This window comes from Lissotriton helveticus, chromosome 3_1, assembly GCF_964261635.1.
Source record: "Lissotriton helveticus chromosome 3_1, aLisHel1.1, whole genome shotgun sequence".
NCBI classification, from domain to species: domain Eukaryota; kingdom Metazoa; phylum Chordata; class Amphibia; order Caudata; family Salamandridae; genus Lissotriton; species Lissotriton helveticus.
Genome location: NC_136061.1, coordinates 996,946,614 through 996,968,199, shown reverse-complemented (window position 1 = coordinate 996,968,199; position 21,586 = coordinate 996,946,614). Strand labels below are relative to the sequence as shown.

Below are 21,586 nucleotides of genomic sequence, written 5' to 3'. Positions count from 1 at the left end.
TTTGAATGGAGAAGGGAAGATGTGTATGTGCAAGTCAATAATGTCCTGTGCTGGTGTGTTAATGCTGGAGTTGTGAAAATGATGTGTTTTGTTTTGTATAGTGGAGAGAGGAAATGTGTTGTATGGAAAGGGAAGGAGAAAGCGTATGGAGATGGTACTGCACTGTGGCACAGGTGTGCTAATATTTGGGGTTCATGTGTTCAAGTGGTGTGTAGTGTGTTGTGTGGGGAGAGGGTATTGCCTTGTGGTGCAGGTGTGTTTTATTTGGACAGGCAATTATGTATTTGTATATGTGGGGAGGAGCAGAGAAAGTGTGACTTTGTGTACTGAAATTTGATTACAGTGTGGTGTGATGGTTGTTATCTTGTGGTGTCAGTGTGAATTTGTTGCAATTGTTTTTGTGTTTGTGAGTTGTGTGGGGGGGTTGAGAGCGAGGTCACTCCCAGGACTTCAGGAAACGTGCCTCGAATACTATGTTTTAGAGATTGAGATGTTCCTGTAGTACTTAGTTGTAAATGGTTATATCCAAGTGCTATGAAGAGCAGTGTCTTGAGGAGGTCGGTGCAGGGATTTAATGAGAGATTGATGCAAAGTATATTGGTGCTGAGTATCTATGACCTAAATGGTGTTCAAATTGTAATGTTGGGATAGTGCTATGGCTCTCTGGTAGAGGTTCTGTGTGAAGGCCGAGGTTGGATCGAGGTTGCCATGTTGTGATTTTGTTAGGATGGAGAGTTGAAGAGCCAGGTTTTAAAACCTTTCCTAGTGGCCAAGTGGTCCAGTTTTGTGTGCATGTCCATGGGCATAAGTTCTATACGCCTGCTACCAGGTCACAGAGTTGCATATTGCCAGTCTGTTTCATCCTGAAAGGGTTGGTTTGTGGTTAGGAGGGTGCTTCTGGATCAGAGGGTCCATGCAGGCTGATGTTTTGCTTGGATATTTTCTCAGGAAGTAGCTTCATGACCATGCAGTGTAAGGCTGCTTGTGGATCATTGTGCTTTGTACTGTGCACGTTTAATTGGTAACCACTATGGCATGTGTAGTACTATTGGTTTTTTTCTCTTAAGTTGATGTGTAGTAGGAGTGTTGCTCCTGCATATTGTACCTTCTGCAGTTTTCTTGTGAGGTACACAAAGGATGGAGTGCAGGAATAAGGCATTTACTTAGCCAAGAGTTGAGAGAATTAGTGACATGGAAGGTAGGCTGAGTAAGGAACTTTTGGACCTGACATCCCTGGTGTGGTTCTCCCCCAACTTTTTGCCTTCAATCCTTTCATCTTTTTGTTGCCCTTATTGTTACTGGCCTTAAGGCTCTCAACACTTTACTTCTACTAAGCAGTGAAAAGTGCTTCTGCTCCCTCCCTAAAACATGGTAACATTGGCTTCCAACCAATTGACACATTTAATTCAGTTGTAAGTCCCCAGTAAAGTGGTACTATCTGTACCCAGGGCTTGTAAGTTAAATGCTGCTAGTGGGACTACAGCACTGATTGCGTCACCCATATAAATAGCCCTTTTCAACATGTCTCAGGCCTGCCTTTGCAGCCTATGTGCACAGTTCTAAACTGCGTGGCCCAAAGTTTCCTTTTTATTAATACATATAAGTCACCCCTAGTATAGGCCCTAAACTACCCATAGGGCACAGTGCAGTGAATTAAAAAAGTTGGACTATTACTTTTAAATAACCTGGTAGTTAAAAACTGTTCCATTTGTTTTTCACTACTGCAAGGCCTACATCTGAAATAGGATAACACTGGGTTACCTTATTACATTCCACAAGTTATAATGTTCAATTGGTAGCAGGCAGGAATGTCGAGTTTGGTCTCTAAATAAGTTTAATTAAAAACCTTCTTTAATGGTACAGTCAGGTTTTAAGTCACAGTTCTGAAAATGCCACTTTTAGAAAGTTGTCATTTTCTTGTCCCCACTACTTGGTGCGTGCAGCCTGTATCCTGTATGTGTAGCTATCAGTTTGTCTTTGTACATTGCTCCCAGACAGTGTGACAAAGGGGGAATAGGTGTTGGCAGTATGGGCCGTCTTTGACCTGATAGGGGGGCGGAGCTGTCATCTACCTCACTTGCACATCAGAAAAGCCCTGCTTCAGCAAATTCACAAAGCGTTTCACAATAATCTTTTGTGCCCCCAGACATGCTGGGGTCAGGGTAGGAAGGCAAAAAATTCCAGACACCTCTGTAGTGGGAGGACTCTAGACGCTTCTCCCACTTCAAAGTGGGCATCATGTATAAATAGTGGATCCTCAGACCCAACTCTCCAGGACATTTCTGGACCTGTGAAAGACTCAGAAAAAGGACTGATGTGCTACTCTGCTTCAAAAAGGACTGCTACTCTGCTGCCTAAGTGAAAAAGACTAGACCTGCATCTTGAACCCAGGACCACCACCAGAGTGACTCCAAGGGCTAGCTGGCTGGCCACCTGATGAAAGCCTCAGGGACAGAAAAGGCCCCAACCACACTTACCCCTGCTTCTGAAATCTGCCTGCTGTGAGTCCTAACCCCCCAAATGGTTCCACTTCAGGCCTAGACCATGGGAAGTGGGCCTAAAGCATTTTTTCCCCAGCCCAACTGTGGTCCCAAGCAAAACGATGCAGTGCAACGCATCGCTCGTCGCCTTGGAACCGCCGATGTGCAACACATCCTCGTGCAGGACCTCGCATACCCACTGCTCCTTGGAACCGCTGCTACCTGATGCATCCTCTACACAGGGCCTCACTTTGCAGCCCTGCAGCTCCTCGGAAATGCCACTGTGCAGCGAATCTTCAATGCAGGATCTCGCAACACTCAACCAGGATTTAAGTTACTTTGTTCAGCAGTCCTAACTAGATCCTGTATCCAGCCAGTGCTCCATCGGCCTAAACTTGTGACTTTGTCCCGGTCCACCATGAACAGATAAAATTGCAAATCTCTAGTTTTACTAATTGGATTTGTGTTGTTTTGGGGTCAAATAATGTATTACACTTTACTCTATTTTTCTAGATTGGTGTGGGATTTTATAGTGTAGTTTATTCATGTTATTACTGTTTGAAGTGCTGCATAAATACTTTACGCATTGCTTCTAAGTTAATCCTGACTGCTTTTGTACGAAGGTATCAGGGGAATAAGCACATGCTAATTTGGGGGTTACTTGTGTTTCAAATTGTGGTTGCTGCTTGAGTAGGGTTTCACCCCCTAAGCCAGTAATCCAATTTCCTACAAGAGCTATCCATAAAAGTGTGTGGAGGTGCAAAAAACGGGGTTGGACTACTTTATTGATGCATGGTTCCATCATGAGGCCCATTCTTTTTCACCTTGGCAGGGTTCACAGGACATTGGGTAGGTTGCCATAGTTGAAGATGTCAGTTGCGCCTTGGTTAAGCTTCAAGTTGTTTCTGAGCATGTACGTGTTAGTAGCCTTATGCAGGCCAGTGCATTGGCAATAGTGGAAGCTGTAGTATCGGTGCCTGCCTCAGTTTGAGGTTTCTCTGTATATAATAGACAGGGTGATTTAAACATTATGGGAAGTTTTATGTGGTTGTTGCCTATTGAGAAGCGTATAGAACTATGGCAACTGACTGTACAGAAGAATTAACCTCACCGTAACATTTGAGATTGTTCCTGCACAGCCGAAGAGCATGTTCCAGAGTCGGTCTGTCACATATTCAAAGGACAACGTGCATCAAGCAAATATCTTCCGGAGCATATCGAGCTTTTCTCCAGTGGCTTCCACACAGCACTGATAGGAAAATGTATAGGCAACTTTATCCAGCAAAGTGGTATCTGTCTGTATACCACACATCCTCAGACAGTTTATCATAATGTCAGTATCCTTGTGAAGGGAAAAGGAATGGCTTTCCCAGCTTTGTCCTTAACATGGCAAAAATGCATTAGGATGGTGGGCAACATAATACAAGCCTCTGATGTTTCATTCAAATTGTATCTACCCTGGGATGAGCTACAATATTTCACTGACCCCCACACACAGTCAAAATAGATAAGTAATTTGGATGTGGGTAGCTAGGATGCACACACAGCATATTTTGTGATCATGTAGCGTGCCGTGCTGCCAGGAATGCCAATGGAAATGGCTGACAAGTGTCAGGCATTGCTCAAGAGTCCTATTGGGTACCTGATCATCCTCCACCATTGAGCCGAGGGCAGCAAGTGACATTAGTATAGTTACCTAGTTTTTCAGTGGTTATCACTTTTGCCAGCATAGTGTGAAAAAATCAATAAGCTCCACAAAGTTACAAAGTGTGTTTCACAAGAAAAGTCCTCTTGTACATTCCCAAAGTGTGCCCAAACTTCTATATGTTTCTGGAGCTATATTTTCTATCTTCCCTAGCTTAAGAGTAGAAGAATGGTTTTACAATTAAACTCCACGAAGTTCTGCATGGATTGTTAAAATATCACCAACATCTTTAGTACACGTTGATTTTATTCCCTTTGAAACGTGCCTCCTGAGCCATCTACTGCCTATTAAATAAATGTGTTCTCCTCTACGAGTAGTAGCCTCGTAGTGGCTTCTTTCTGGAAAGTATACATGACCAGTCCATCACAGCCAAGCCGAGTTTCGTCTTTTTCCTGAGGCAAGTGCCCACTGGTCCGATCTGCAAGCCGTCATCTAGGCCACACCATGTCTACCAAAACTCCCTGGACTCCAGTTTGTCTGCCATTTCGTCCAACATCACTAAAAAACATGTGCGTTCTATCCCTAATAGTGTTTGTTCATCCCACCATTCAGATGCTGCACTAGGAGGTCCTTACGTGTTAGGAAAGGAGGAGGTGCTGGTGGTGGGGGTTCCGATGTCAGAAAATGGGAAAGTAGTCAAGTATTGCTTGCACTCATAAAAGTTAACCCCCTGTCCTCGAATCACCCACGCCCCAGCCACCCCGCCCCAATCGCCCTCACCCCTATCAATCTAACCCCTATCACCCTCAGCCCTGTTGACAGCATTCCAACCTTCCCTTACTACAGATTGAGTCCAGTTAAGTTACTATTGAGCTAACTGGCGGTTGTTCATAAGTAAAGGGGAGAGGCCCAGACAAGATGCATAGAGTGCAGGGCTGGCGGTCATCACCTAGTTTATTTTGTTGTGCATTTATCTCAGCATGGAGACTGGTACCTGTTAGACCTTTGAAAGCAATTAGTGACATTCAGTAGGTGTAGCATTTGATTTAAGAGGGCACCGCATGTCTAGCAGAGAATCTTGATGCTTTTAGATAGCAGCAAACCGGCTATGGATGTATGAGCTCATTACGAAGACCGGGTAATCCTCAGTTACCCCCTAACATGACTTGCTGGCCAAAATACAATTTACAAGATATGTGTGGAAATCTAGAGACCAGGAGTATTTCACCTGAGACTCCACCTACTAAAAGGATGTTGAGTCCCTGGGTGAAACTCTGGGGCAATGAGGAATAACAAGCATAATTGGGACTGAAATTACCAGCAACAGACTCGTAATAAGGTCCCTAGTTCACTAAATGCTGCTTTATTGAATCCGATTGTAATTCACGGCTCTCGGGTGACAGCCAAATGAGCATTTCACTTTATTGCTGGGTCTTTAAAGGTTCCTCTATTAACCCAGTCCTGTGTCACTAACAATCACTAAAAATAAGAATTGTAGAATGTTAGTGTGTGTGATGGTGTCTGTGCAGGGTTTGAGGTCTGTTGTAACATTGTTCATCTTATGGCCCATTTAACAGCCATATTACAGAAGGAGCAGCTTTTGCCACTCCCCACAAAATGAGGTAAATGTATTTCCAGATTCTTCTGCCCTAATCTTGAGGTATCTGAGAGAATCCTGATAGCAAGAGAGAACAAACAGGAAATGAAAAGTAGTGGTCCACGTGCACTTGGAGAAGGTGTAATGGCAGTAGTTCACTTTTGTTTCACTCTAGGCATCACCTTATAAATATAAGACAACCACTAGGAATAGGGTGCTGATAGCATGCTTTATTTCTAAATCACAATACTATCACCAGGAGGTTCCATAAATTAAACTTCAACAAATATTAATGGCTGCATTGAAAGCACGACATCACATTAAAGTGACTGACAATTTGCATCTTTTCAACAACAGTTGTGCTTCTTCACTGTGGTTCATCGCTTGGTTGTTCAGTTTTGACATTGTAAATTAAAGATCTACTTCTACCACACACAACACAATCACTGCACCCCTTGAACCTCCCAGGTTCTCACTGGTTCTGCTACCTTGAGTGCAAAATAAACTTGCTTTCATGAGGGTATGGCCAGGTAATGGTACTGCTGCAAGCTAATTAGGCAGTCAAAATGGCAGAAACAGTCTTGGAGAAATATGAGTGAACAAAGCGCTGGCCGCTAGCACTTTGAACAAAACATTTCTTTCATGTCTCTGTAAAACAGTTTACGGTTCAGTTCCTTTGTAAACACGCAAGTGTTGCATACATGAGGGTAGTTGCAAACAACACCTGCATTTTACATTCTTATGGTCACATAAATAAATTATGTTCTTGCAGGTCCGAATGGACCGTGCATGGCATCTTTTCTTGTGTGTAGGTCTCTTCAACGGGGAGTTTCTCCACCCGCTGAGGCTTTCTTAAACGTCAACATTGTGTTGAGGCACATCGATTAGTTAACAGTTGAGCAGGGTATTCGTTCCGTACGAAACTTTCTCCTGCTAATCAAGTAGTTTTACAAGTTACATTTTTGAAAAATGTCAAAAAATAAATGGTACAAAACTCCATAACCGTTATCTTCGGCTATATACAGTATGTATGTACATGTCAATGAAAAATGATTTAAGTTCTTAAGTCAAGCTACAATGACAAAAAGTCATGACGTATATCCTTGGACTTTGTCTCATCTAGTTAGGTACAAAAATATTTTTATATTTACAAATCAGATATTGTAGTCCATGTGCGATCCACTTGTAATAAACAAGTGTATAGAAAATAGATCAAGCTGTTTAAATTGATCGGACATTAATGTTCACAGTTGCCATATCGTTTCCAAAGTCATTTGTGAGTTTTAGTGTGTAAAGTCCGCCATCTTTCTTTTTAATATCCATGATGATAAGTGTGGTAAGGTCTTCGGTGGTCTCCACGTGGAATCGGCCCTGCTGCTCTTGACCCGCGACCTGTGATCCTCCACATGACCATTTGATATCAGGAGTAGGGTCTCCTGAAAAGGCACAAGCCACTGTGAGTACTTTTCCTTCATCAATGCTGATATCAGAGGGAAGAGCTTCAATTTTGGGAGGGATTCCTTCATGAAATATAACGAAAAAAAAGTTACATAAATGCATGATGTACCAAAGAGATGTTCCCCTGTAGAAAAAGCGTATTACGGTTAAACAAAGTTTCTATCACTACCAATAATGTTTTTCTCACCTTTCGAACTCCTTCCAACCCTGGTAAAAGATGAACTTTCCAGCTGGGACAGACTGGATGATGCCATAACACTGCTGGAGCTCATCTCTACAAAAGATTCTTTCATGGAGGACATGCTTTGAGAAGACATGCTTGCAAATTTCATTTCAGCCATGCTGCTGCTACTGCTGAAGGATGCCTCTTGTTTAGAGGCGGACATTTGCATTGCCTGAGAAGAGAAACTTTCCTGCATGCTCACATCACCACCTGTCCTCAAAACTACCTTTTTGGCAGGTTCTTCAACCAGAGCTGTGGAACATAGCAAACAAAATGAGAAGAAAACATAAATGACATCACCTACATAAGTGAGGTCATCTTAACTTAGATGTTCACATAAAAATGGAAATAATACATTATACTTGGAGTAGCTCCAATTCAGCTACACACAGAAGCATGAAGGCCATGATACCGGTAAGTAAAATTGTTGAGATGTTTAGAAGTATGGATCGATTTCAATTGTATTTCAACAGGCCAAAGAAAATAAATAATCAAAGTTATAGCTCCACTTGCGAGTTTTGCTGAATTTCTATCGCTTCGGTTCACTTTATTAGCAAATAGAAACTGCAGGCTTAAAGGAGATTTCATTATAGTTCTGTTACTTATAAAAATGCATATTTCCACTTCTATGTAGAAATCTAAGAACAACTTGTACACATATACACGTTACTACAAATAATACAATAGACAATAATTTATGGTGCTTAATGTAATTGACTTGCATGTTTAAAATACATACACATAGAATTGCAATGAAAGGTATGTAGCGACTCAGGGCCTGATTTAGAGTTTGGCAGATGGGTTACTCTGTTGCCAACGTGACGAATATCCTGTCGCCTCATTATATCCTATGGCGGAAGAATATCAGGTCTGCCATAGGGTATAATGCAATTGTAATAAGGCGTACAGGATATCCGTCAAGTTTATGATAGAGTATCCAGTCCGCCAAACTCTAAATCTGGCCAATTTTTGTGCCACCTATTGAAAATTCATGGTCTGACTTTGTATATTGTTTTTTTCCCTCCAAAATCACAGTTTGTACAGTGTTACCTTCCTACCATACCCGGCTCACTGCTTATCATTTTGAGGCTTGAATCAATATTTTCCTATTCCAGTGGCGGTATAATGAGGGTTGATGGAAGATTAGACGTGATTCACAGGTTGACATGATGCCATTTACACGCCAGCTCATGGAGAAGAGACGACTTTACAACAATTGTTTATATTATGCATCAGAATGTTGGTGTAAGGGAAACTAGAGGGAACAGATCTAGGGTGATCCACTGGTACAGAAAATGCATTGTGGGTCACAGACCTGATCATTGCTGCAGAGAGGTATATTATTTAATGTAGACATCTATTGTCATCCTCTATATGGTTATGTTACTATAGTGCAGCTTGAGTTACCCTCCCTGAACTTTGAACTAGACCGGCTCCATTTCCAACAATCAGTTGACCCTCCCAAGACTTGATTTTCTCCGTCTTAGGGCTGGGGTTATTAGAACTTATTATTTTATGTAGCCATCCATATACATTTCTTTTTTTTCTAATGTTAATCATAAAAGAGCGGGTGTAACCAGTTTGTGTTGGTAAATGATCCCATTTTCATTGTAATTAATTGTATTTCTTTTTTTATATTTCTGCATTTGTAGAATATTTCAGCATAGACTGTTTAGCTTGAGCCAAAGGCCCATGTTTGAAAGTGAAGTTTTACTTCCATAATGCCGCTTTGTTGTTCTGGGTAAAAGGGGTTCACCTTTCTTTCATAATGACACTATTTATTTGTTTAGAGTTCTTATAAGTAGGTCCCCATTACCAAGGATTCTGCTGCTATTTACTCATACATTAATCCTTAGTTCTAGGAGTAAGGTTAACATCAATTACTTAGCCCGGTGTACCACAAGAGTAAATAACACCCACTTATTGCAACGTCTTTGTCAGTGGAGCTGTGAATCTTTAAGACTGCTACAAAAGAATCTGTCGCCATGAACACAAGGGTGAATGATATAATAAGTTGCTTTTTTTTAATAGAAAACTTAAACGCTCTGTTCTTCCAGGTGACCACTCTAAAACGTGGAAAGCAGACAATACGTATTGTTTTGTTTTGTTCTTGGAACTATACTCTAGTAATGAAGATAGAAGAGGTTAATTCAGGCAACCATCAAAAGTCAATTTCAATATTTGTTATCATCAAGAGTGTAAGGGTGTTTCCTGGCCCACTGTAGAAGACACAGCCGTTTCAATCTGTGTGTAGGTAACATGGCCAGTTCTCGAGCAAGGAAAGGCTACACGGAGGTTTAAGGCTCCACCAGCAGGGGAGACAGACTGCAAACACGAGAAGCCAATAAGGCCAATGGGTGGAGCAGCAAGCCGTCACTTCATGTAAATTATGGGGCCTGAGTAAATATTAGAGAGAGTATAGCGGGACTGGCAGGCGCATGTCACGCATTCATCACATTTATTTGATTCATTTCTTCTAACCTAGAGTCAACCTTTTTCCACCAAAACACCATAAATCAATCTGACATTTTACAGTTTCTCACAGACTCACTCTGTCCGATCCACAAAGTAATGCACGAAAGACAAACAAAAAATATTTACACAGAAGGGGCGTGGCTACAAATAACGCAGCAGGTACAGTGGCACCAGAGCCCAGCTACATAACGGCAGTTTTTTGCTACTCTGCAGGGGCATGGAGGGGCCATTTCCTTTGATTGCATTAGGGCCCATGGCACACTTGCTACATTTACACAGAAGAATAGTATTCTGAGCATCAACTTACGGAGCACAGTCAAGGATGCAGTGGCAGAGCACTGGCCGTGGAAGTTCTTCGCCTTCACAGTATATTTACCGCTGTCGCTCTCCAATGCATTCCGAATTTCTAGCGTGTAGATGTTCTTGGCCCGACTTACTTTAATGTTTGATGACACAGCAACCTGGAGAAGCAAAGTAATAATGTTATATAGTGCTCTTATGTGGTAAATGTTTAACCTGACCCTTCCTTAGCTTGGCAACTATATGAGAACATGGAGCACGCTGGGTTTGCACCTTGACTTCATGATCACCTAAAGGTTTGTATTAGAAATGTAGGTTGCACATTAGTATGAATTATGTGACCAAAGTATGCGGTAAGCGTTGCGCCACAATGCTGCAGCTGTTTCCAAAACTGAACAGTGTTAGATCAAGTTTTCCCTGAAAATACCCGTACCATGATCTAGTGTTGCCATTTACTTTGCAAATTGATATATGTGCCAGGCAAGCTCAAGGCCATGAAACTTAGCACTACTTCGCTTTGATGGCGTGCATGTATCTGTAAATAGCATGCGTTGCAAATAGTTGACACACTTTCATGAGCCAGGTGGGCTCGCTAAAGATTTGATGCAAGAGTCGACATACAAAAAGCTAGTTGAACCCACTGGTGAGCAACAGTCATTATAAAGGGAGGCGGATTTTGCCATTGGCCTTTTTTTATTTGTGCAATGGATGTATGAGGTGTGCGAGGAAGTGTGGGTGGAGTATTTGCCCAGTACCCGATTTCCCCATTGCCCGCTCTTTGCTGGGGCGCTGGGCCTAAGATGTTCAAGGAAGTGTGGGTAGAGTGTTTGCCCATTACCGAGTTTTCCCCATTGCCCGCTCTTAGCTGGGGCGCTGGGCCTAAGATGTTCAAGGAAGTGTGGGTGGAGTATTTGCACATTACCAAGTTTTACCCATTGCCCGCTATTTGTTGGGTCGCTGGGCCTAAGATGTTCAAGGAAGTGTGGATGGAGTATTTGCCCATTACTGAGTTTTACCCATTGCCTGCTATTTGCCGGGGAGCTGGCCCTAAGATGTTCAAGGGAGTGTTGGTGGAGTATTTTCTTCTTATCCACTCTTTGCTGGTGCACTGGATGTATGAGATGTGCGAGGAGGTGTTCTAATCTCAAGGAGTGACTATCTAGCTCACAACTAACTTGCTGAGATAAAACAGGAAACTCAATTCTGAGGAACAATGCGCAGGGCTCTGCAGGGTTTGTTATGTAGGTAATTGCTCCAAGGCCATTCTGCAGCCACCAATGAAGAAGCTGAAAACTAGAGAAGGACCTCAGTGAATGGTTTTGTCAAAGAGACTGAGACTGAATGGAGAAGCCAATGAAATCTTGGCCTAAAGAGCTCTTAATATACATTGCTTGAGACTAGGATTATGTTATTATTGGTCAAGGTGGGGGACACACCTCCCTGTGGGCACCAGCAGAAGTAGCCTTGCACACATACATGATAAAAGCAGGTTTTCAAACCTTTCTGCTATATTTCTCAGGGGGCTTGTGCAATGTTACGCGTCTTCCAATAAGCCTCTTTGCATGTTAGCAAAACTGTTGTTGCGTAGGTAAGGGGAAAGGGCACATGCCAAGTTTCAGTTGCTTGGGGGTGGGTATTAGTGCGGGGTAAGGGCTTGGCAAATAAGCAGAACCTAATCTCTATTGAGTGCAAAGGATCGAAGGCTTGGAAGCAGATGTCAAGAGCTCCACATATGGTCTGCGTCTTACCTTATGTAGATATTGCCAGATTGCAGTGACACACGTCGGCGTTGGTGCATTTTTCTAGATGCACACACCAGAGACATGCTTTACGAACATAAAGCGCTACAGGAATCGCTCACGTGCAATGTTAAATCTTAAGAAATCAGAAGTTACTTTGAAATGAACGAGGGCTTTGCCCGTGAGTTTCTTCAACTCTTACAGTCTTACCGTAGTCCCGGCATGAAATATAACCACAATGTGTTTCTTTTTACGGGATTCCTCTAGGCACAATCAATTAAATTGAAAATCTCTATACAGCTGCGCCTTGGTTAGAAACGGTTGTATGTTCCCTTAAAATATATGAACCTAATTTAAAACTCGTTAAAAGGTAAAGTAAAGCATGTTATATTTACCACACGTGAACGGGCATGTACAACAAATGAACATCAAAATGGAATATCCAGATTGGATCAGAGTCTATAAGAAGCCACGGCACAGGGATTTGAAAATTGTTTGTTTATGTGCCACTGATGTGGGAAAAATAGGAGCTGCATTTAATACGAAATGCACTTTTCCGTTATATTAAAAACGTTTGACGTATTGGCCATTCACAGGTGTTATACCAGGACCCAGGTGTACCTCAAGGAATTCGGATTTATAAAGGGGTGATCAAAATGGATAGGGCAACAGATAAGTATAATATTAAAATGTCCCTCTCTTACTTTTCTACCACCACCAGCCATCTGGCGTGTCCCCTTAAATTTGATTCCTACTTTATCACAATCCCTATACATTTTTACAAAAGAAGAGCTTCCTATCTTAACATCTAAGTGTGAGAAAGTTAAATACATCAACTCCCATGATTTTGCAGCAGAAAGGGAAAGTTACACAGCCTCTTGCTTCAAACGAAACAAATTGTAGTCATAATTGGTTACTCACGGGCAGGTTATCCTTAAACCACTCAACGTCAGGGTGAGGATCGCCAGCTATTTCACAGGTAAAGACTACATTTTGACCTTCATCTGTGTTTTGAGACTTTGGTTGAGTAATAAATGCTGGTGCATTAGCAGACTCTTTTGAAAATACCAAATCGAAGTGGCATTTGATGGTTCCTTGTTCCGTCATCCCCTCGCAGGTCAGTATTCCTTCGTCTTTATGGCTCGTTTTCTTGATGGTCAAGGTGTGGTCGTTTCCGGAGACCCCATACCTGTAATCTTCAGAGTTTTTTAGTTCTACTCCATTCAAGACCCATTTAACTTGAGATGCGCCAGGGATGTTGGCCTTCAGGGTGACCTTCTGAGCCTCCAACACACTGAGCTTGGACATGGTGGCCTTCACTTCCGTTTGAGATGTCTTGACTTCTTCAGAAACAAGCTCCTTCTTTATGACTTTCTCCTGGATGACCGCCTTTTCATGAGCAGCCGTGGTCGCCTTCTTCTGCTCAACCACCGCAGTGTGCTTAGCTGTGAAATGAAACACAGTTTTACAGATCAGCATCATTATGTGATCTTATTCTGCTGCACCATGTACCTACAAGACTGGTAACATATATTTTTCAAAGGAAACAACATCCATGAAGTGAAGGAAGGAAGGCTCTTTTCGTACACAAGTCACTGTTTGCACGCATAACAGGAGTCACATTTATAGCGCTTGTAAAACACGCCATCAACTGGCCATGGAACATTCTAATTCATCATGCAAATATACATCATACAAATTAACGCCTAAAATCTCTGCTCTCTCCTTATTTTAACAAGTTCTATACCCTACCAGTCTGACAGAAATGGAAATAACTATGGAAAATGTTTAAGGCAGACTTCGTGAACATTATGTGTAATGAGTGTGTTTCATAATCATTCCACGTTCCCTGTAAATTAATGTTTACACTGAGTTGACTTTAGGCCACATTCTTTTAAAATCTTTTTGTGGGACCGTTAGATGTCTGGTGTGTGAACAACATGGTTGTTGGAATTCTTTTGTGATATATACATTCCATAGATTTGTCATGGCTTATGATTATGCCCATTCCTAATGCCCTAATGAAATCAAGCAAAAGTGGGCGTGCGACTCTCCAAAAATATGGATACTTACTTTTTACGTTGATCAAGACACATTTTTATTTGTGGAATTGGAATGTGTTGTACATTCCGTTTGCCCCAATTTACCTACCTAGAAAAGTCACATTCTAGCCTAACAGTATGGAGCTTGCATTATTCAGTGATGACTGTGCCATTTTTCAGCTAATCAATGAACTGAATTTGTGTATGAGTAGGTAGGTGCATGATGGTTTTAAGATATTGCAATCTGCTTGACTGCTCTAGAGAGGAGTTGCTGCTAAGATACTGTTGGAGTAAATTATGGTCAAATAAAACTTGTCATTAGTAAGAGCCCGAGGACAACCACTGCTTTAGGGTTCAGAAAAAGACGGTTATTTCCTTATCCTATATGTTTTTTCCCTCTCTCCTTTATTGCTGTTTGATTTTTTTGGTTAAATATTTGTTGTACCTCATTTATATTAAGCATGTTCATTCAATGTGTCTTCTTGCATGTGCCAGTAAATATTACATGTAGGTGGATTTGACTTCTCTGGAACACTGTCTTCTACACCCACCAGAAATGTCACACTCTACACAGAACGTATGTCATCCATGTCATTCACCCCTATGTATCTATGAGGAAATTACATTAATTTTACTATTAAAAGTAACTTTCAATACGTTATAGTAGCTATGAAGTTGTAGAGGAACTTTAAGACATGATACAAAATACTTTTATTGCATAGAAAGAGCATACTACAAGAACGGCACATTATAATGGCAAATAGTTTGTAGTAGCTCTTTCAGATGGTGACAGAGGAAGAAACTAAAGAGAATGTCTTATTTACCCCATCCTACAACGAATGAGGCTAAATAGATGGAGTCGTTTACAAGCACGAGGAACATTTGTATGGTTTAAGCAACCCCGGTTTCTTCTCCTACGTTTTCAGGGTGCAAGACTGTAATTGTCCAGACAGTGTGATGAGGCATGTGGGTAGGAGTAATAATATCACGCTGATCAAGGCAGCATGTCCCTGAGAGGAAGACTAAGACTACCAGACTCACTTCATCTATTCACACAGACTCATTCTCCACATCTCTTTCTACACAGTGCCACTCTGTGAAATCACTGTGGTTTCCTGTCAATTGAATTGTCAGGAAGGATGTTCACTACCTCTGATATGTTACATATTATTCTATGGGTAGCTGTAACCTTAAGTGCTACATGAAATGCCAGATAGGACCAGCCCAATGGAATATGTAAGTAACCTTCCTCTTACCCGCAATCAAGTTCAGACGGAGACCATGTGTATTAACAGCTAACCAAAGGGGTGATCACTACAGTTTTCAGATCCTGAGAAATACAAATATATGAAATTCTATTTGAAAGCTCTGCACAGACTCACCGGAGTCCTGAGAGCCGGCTTGTAAGGGGGTCCCAAGTCAACAAAGAGCCATGAACCAGCACCAAACCGTTGCACCAAAATATTTAGTTCCAATTTAAAGTTCGGGCGGACTTTATTTAATTTTAGAGCATCAGGGGGTTTCTGTAGAATGCCACTGTTCCAACCAGGCAAATCAACTGCGTGTAATCGCCATTCGTGAACGCGGCAATTAAGGTCAGTGTTCAATGCGCTTTGAAGACTTCCCTTTGGCAGACATGTTTTCAGCTATCTAGTAATCAAAGCTGGAATTGTTAGCGTTGGTGTATCATGAAGATAACACAGTGTGACAGCTAATTTCTTAATACATAGATGACAAAGAAATCAACTTGACATGCACGATTATTCCTTCAATTGTTGCACAATTCTTACAGCGTTGTAAAGGTAAATATCAGGAGTTGTGTTGAGAAACCTTAACTTCATCAATAGGTACACTAGTGCCCTAACATTTGACTCAAACTAACAATCTTAATTGTAAGCAGAAGCTGTGGTCTTTGCAGGCATCAAGAGCATAAATATGAACAGCAGTGAATGATCATTTTTTAGAAAATGATCTTAGAGGTTAGCGGACATTGTTTCTCAAAAGAGACCCAGGGACAGAAGTGACACGCTAGCATGCCTTTAAATAAAGTGTTTTTTTTCTTTTAGAAAATTTGGTAAAAAGTAGAATGATTGATATTCATGCACTTATGGAAATGTTAGATTTTCTTTCAAGCCCACTTCACTTTTGTTAGTAACATTTCTACAATAACACATGCATAAAATGATTACTAACCTTGTTCTGTTAGACTTGACACTTGACTATAAATATCTTTGAACACTTTTCCGACAAATGCAAATGTCGTTCTGGAAACCCCAGCTTCTCCAACAATCTCACAGGCATATTCTCCTTGGTCAGCCTCCAGAATGTTGTGGATTTTCAGTTCATATGTTCCATCAGCCGCATAGTGAAAAGTGAAGTGGCTGTCTTCCTTCAGCTTTTTGCCATCTTTGTACCATGCCACCTCTCTGACATTTAAGACAGTACTTTCTACTGCGCAAGAGAATCTTACTTTATCCTTGCATGCTTCCACCTTCAATTGCTGGATGATTTTGGGAGGCGTAGTAGCTGGCAATTCAACTCTTTCTGCAGATGCGGTTCTCACTCCTGATGGTGATGATTTGGCTTTAGGGTGTGCAGATGTTGGTTCTGGGGATTTCACTCTTTTGGGTGATTTGATGGAGTCTGCAGATTTCCCATGAGGCTCTGGAGATTTCACTCGGGGTGGAGATGTAACAGTTTTCTCGGTTACCCGTGTTCGCCTAATTGTCAAAGTGAAGTGTGCTTCTTGTTTTCCTTCAGAGTTCTCCACCACCACAGTATAGCTTCCTTCATCTGAAGACTGAACTGCAGAAATTTCAAAAGTAGACTTGTATTTTGTTGATGTCACTTGGTGGCGTTTGGATGAAACAATCCTTTGGCCTGCCCGTAACCAAGTTACTGTTGGGGTTGGTTCACCATCAATGTCACAGGCAAATCTTGCAGGCTCACCCTCAGAGACTGTGAGTGAATGTGGCTTTGTTAGAATCTTTGCTGGTGCTGTCTTTTTGCTTTTGCTAGAGACAGTTTTTTCTTCCACAGCTTTTGCGGATGACTTGGTGACACTCTTTGCTTCTGAAGCGTAGGACACTGATTCTCTTGTCTCAGTCACAGATGACTTCATTTCCTTTATTTCAGAACTTGCCTCCATTGCAGAGGTTTTCTTAAAAGAGGAAATTGCATAATCTTCTGTTTTTGTCAACTCTGGGAAGACAGATGATGGTTTATCCTCATCTTTACGTCTCGATGTGTAGGTAGAATACTCTCCTCCTGCAATATCAAGTGTTGCATAGTCCGAAGCTTCTCCCTTATGATTTGTAGCTACAACACGATATGTTCCACTGTCTTCAATTTGACAATCCAAGATTTCCAAAGTCAAGACACCACTGGTATTAGTGAAATGTATCTTGCTGCTTTCCTGGATTTCAATGCCATTGTGATACCATTTGATTTCAGCTGTTGGTTTTGATTGAACATTAAGAATAAATCTTGTGTTCTGACCACAAGGCACACGATGAGATCGCATTCTTAATGTGATGCGTGGAGCATGATCCAAAGAGAAAGGCTGTTGAGTCACAACTTCATATTTCCTCTCAGCTGTCTTCTGAGTTTTCAGTGCTGCTTTCATTGACTCATACCTTGAGAAAATGTCAAATCTTGCAGATCGCTCAAATCTTGAAAGAGATCTTTCACTGGAGACAGGACTAGGGGATCGTGGCCTTGTTCTTTCAGGTGTTGGAGATCTTCTCTCTACTTCACGTTCCATAGCCGGTCGAGAACGAGGTCTGATCAATTCAGATACAGGGCGCATTAATTCAATATAACTTGGTGAAAGAGACCTTCTTCTTCCTAGCAGCCTGGAAACAGATGGAGATTTTCTGTGAACATGTTTTACTACTTGTTCGGTTTCCTCATATTCTTCTGCTTCAGATTTTATCTCAGTTACTACTCTTTCCCTTCTTGTTCTTTCTCTGATCTTTCCTTCCTCCTCCATATGCTCAAGCTCCCTTTTGTATTCAGAAAGTCTCTGAGATGTGGTGTATGGACGTAAAAGTTCTTCATCCTCTCTCTCATCCATTATACGTTGCCTCTGTTTTGCTGGTTTGTATGTAGCCTTATCATGGCGCTGTCGGAGTTCTGCATAACTGGTGCTAACTTCAGTCTTGGATGGTATTTGATAAGTTGAATATCTTAACTCACGGGCTCGTTCTTCATCTGTGACTGCTTGAGCCCTTTGTGAAGAATATTGGAGAGCAGACAGCTCAAACCGTAGTGGACTCCTACTTGGGGGTGAAGCAGAGAATCCTAATTCAAGTTCCTCCTCAAGGCGTAGCCTCTCCTCATCAACTCTCCTCATGGCCAAGTAGTCATCAACAGGAAGCAGCAATTCATCATCTGAAACATCACCCAAGGAACGCCTTCTTGGTCTGTAGAAAAGTTCATAATCAGGTGATGGTGAACGTCGGCGAGCTGGTCTTACAGTTTCAAGATCATCCTGTGATAGCTTGGGTATGCGCCACTTAGGTTTGTACTGGTCAGATATTCTGGGAAGTGGCATGACATAGAACTGCTCCCATCTTGAAAGGCGTATTCGCTTAGGTCTTTTCTGAACAATTCTTTCAAGTGGTTCAGGCATTTCATATTGGTCTCGTAATTTCTTATACCATTTCATTTCTGACATTGGCACAAACTGTTTAATGGTTTGATCCTCTTCAAGAGCAGTCACTGTATGCACTCGAGGTGCTGGGATTTCATATGGCATACGTAGTCTCTTTTCTGCCTTTCTTTCTTCTTTCTGGATTTCAAATTCACCTTTAACTGTTTTTGTGCTTACCGCTGGTTTGTAGAGAATAGCTGCTTCTCTTAGAGCTTGTTGTGCTATTGGCGTAAGTGGAACAGATTCAGTTCCAGCAAGAATTTCTGCCATTTTCAGTGTCTTATCAATCTGTTTCTGTACGTGAATTTCACGCTCTTCTTTAGACTTGTATTCTTTCTTGACATAGCGCATTCGTTCTACCTTCAAGTAAGCTTGGCAGCTTGTTGATCCAGCACTATTGGTGGCAGTCACTCTATAATATCCAGAATCTTCTGGCAAGGTGTCTGTAATGCACAAGGCATAGTAATCTAGACCTTCATGAATAACATCAATAGTTGGTCCTAATGTTAGACTTTGGCCATCCTTTTCCCATTTTAATGTTGGCTTTGGTGTGCCTGATACTCTAATTTCAAAGCGGACAGATTGACCTTCTTGACATTCTGCATTTGCAAGCAATCGTTTGAACATTGGTCTTAATGTATTGTCTGCTGCCGCTGGATGAGGAGCAACCGTGAGCTTAGCCTTGCAGCTGTCTTCACCATATTTGTTCTTTGCCACAACAGTGTATTCGGCATCGTCTTCTGCAGTCAGATCATTTATGATAAGCTGATACAGTCCTTTGTCAGATATGAAAGTGTATTTCTTATCATCTTCACCTGGTTTGATTTTCTGGCCTGATTTCAACCATGTTACTCGAGGTTCTGGGTGCACTGTTATAGTTACACCGAATCTGACCTTTTCACCCACATAAGCAGAGTGGTTAAACAGTGGAAGTGTGAACTCTGGTGGCCTTTCTAGAAGCCTCATGGTATCCACTCGGCGTTTCACCTTCTTTACAACCCGGCATCTGTAATAGTCATGTTGTTCTCTTACACCCTTAACAAATAATTCTGCATAGGAGCTGTCTTCACCATAATCATTGACTGCTTTGCACCTGTAAGTGCCGTCATCTGATCTTGTGATGTCTTTTACATATATTGTTGCTTGCCCATCTTGGTAGTTGATTTCATATTTATCATTGTGTTCTAACTGCCGAATTCCAAAGTACCAACTAACTTGGGTTGACTGGTCATAGTTTTCAATGTTGCAGGTATATTTAACATGACTTCCTTCTTCTGAAGCAGCATGCATTATCTGTCCAGTCAATGGGCCTATTTCAATCGGTGCAACCTTGACTTTAGCTGTTGTGAGCCCCTTTTGAGACCTTATAGCACCACCACATGATATGCGAGCCACAGACACAACAAAGTTCCATTCTTTTTTAATTAAGCTCTGGTAGTACCGTCGGTGCCGTAATGTTTTGATGACCTTAGTGCTGATCTTTTCTGTCTTTTGTTTCAGCCATGGGTGTTCAAGTGCTTCAACAGCTGACATACGCTTCTTTCTTTCCTTAGTCAACAGGCGGTCAACGAAATCCATTGCTTCAGTGCTTATTTCTTTGAAAGCTTCATCCTCGAAATTATACTCAGCATTGGTAATGCGTTCAATAATTTGTTGATTTGTTTCAGCTGTGAAAGGATTGAGGCCACTTAGGAGAATGTATACTAATGTACCAAGTGACCACATGTCAGTGCCTCTGCTAACCAAATCATGTTGATGTACCTCTGGTGCATAATATTCAGGAGCTGTGAACTGGAGTCTAAAGGTATCACCAGGCCTCAATTCTCTTGCTTGACCAAATTCTGTAATTTTAACTGTAGAGCCTCTTCTTGTGCAATAAATGATGCTTTCTGGTCTGATATCAAAGTGGCCAATCCTGTGGCTGTGCAGGAACTCCAGTGCTTCACAGATCTGGCGAGCATAATTAACAATTTCTTTTTCACTAAGGTCAAATCCAGCTGTATTGATCCTTTCAAAGATGTCAACTCCAGATATAAATTCATAGATCATAACAAGCTCTTCTAGGCTTTCAAAAGATTCGTGAAGGTAAAGGATATTCCTGTGGCGAGCAATGTTAAGTACAGAAATTTCTTTCTTGACCAACACCTGATCAGCACCTTTGACCTTTACAAACTTGGCCATGTAGGTCTTCTTTGAAGTGTTCTCAACACATCTATGGACAATGCCAAACTGTCCATGCCCCAACTCTTCAGCAATCATATATTTCTCATGGAGTACCTTAGTGGAAGAGTGAACTGCTTTAGCTTTTGAGATTTCGGTGACCTCCGAAACTTCATCATCGTAGTTCAACATACGGGTCTTATCTTCCTTTGTCACAGTTGGCTCTGTAGGATCAGATGGTTGGCTTTGACCAAATTTGTTTTCTGCAATAACACGGAATTGATAGCTCGTCTTACCGAACAAGTTAACAACAGTGTATCTTGTCTCGCGGGCCTGTGCAACACGAATCCATCTTTCTGCTGTTGTGGCACATTTTTCAATAATGTAGTTAATGATTTTGCTTCCGCCATCAGTAGCAGGAGGATTCCAAGTCAAGTTAACTGAATCTCTAGAAACATCACTAACTTTAAGACCTCTTGGTGGATCAGGTACATCAGCGACATCAAGTTCAACACTCTTTTGGTCAATGCCAAATCTGTTCTTTGCACAAACTATGTAGAATCCTGCATCTTTTCTGTCAACACCATTGGGGAAAACAAGAGAAGTGAACGATCTTGTAACGATGACTTGATACTGCCCATTATTGTCGATGAGATCTTGTCCTTTCTGCCAGGTGATGACTGGATCTGGTTTGCCAGTGAAAGGAATCTTTATGCTGAGAACTTCACCTTTAAGTGCATATACTGCTCCCATTCCTTCAAGATGTTTGGGCAAATTAATCTGGGCTGGAACTGCAAGCAAAAAAATAGAGAA

At 41.6% G+C, this 21,586-nt stretch overlaps 1 protein-coding gene across 1 annotated transcript in view; it reads right to left on the bottom strand.

Moving 5' to 3' along the window:
• Nucleotides 1-5,932: 5,932 nt before the first annotated feature.
• Nucleotides 5,933-21,586, bottom strand: part of TTN (titin) — a 379,890-nt gene continuing 364,236 nt past the window's right edge. The window contains exons 286-290 of the mRNA XM_078681496.1: nucleotides 16,153-21,564; nucleotides 12,839-13,362; nucleotides 10,186-10,339; nucleotides 7,368-7,655; nucleotides 5,933-7,242 (exon numbers count right to left, since the gene is read on the bottom strand). Of these exons, the coding sequence (XP_078537622.1) occupies nucleotides 6,944-7,242; nucleotides 7,368-7,655; nucleotides 10,186-10,339; nucleotides 12,839-13,362; nucleotides 16,153-21,564 (6,677 nt within the window). The 3' untranslated portion in view covers nucleotides 5,933-6,943. The remainder of the gene's footprint in view (nucleotides 7,243-7,367; nucleotides 7,656-10,185; nucleotides 10,340-12,838; nucleotides 13,363-16,152; nucleotides 21,565-21,586) is intronic.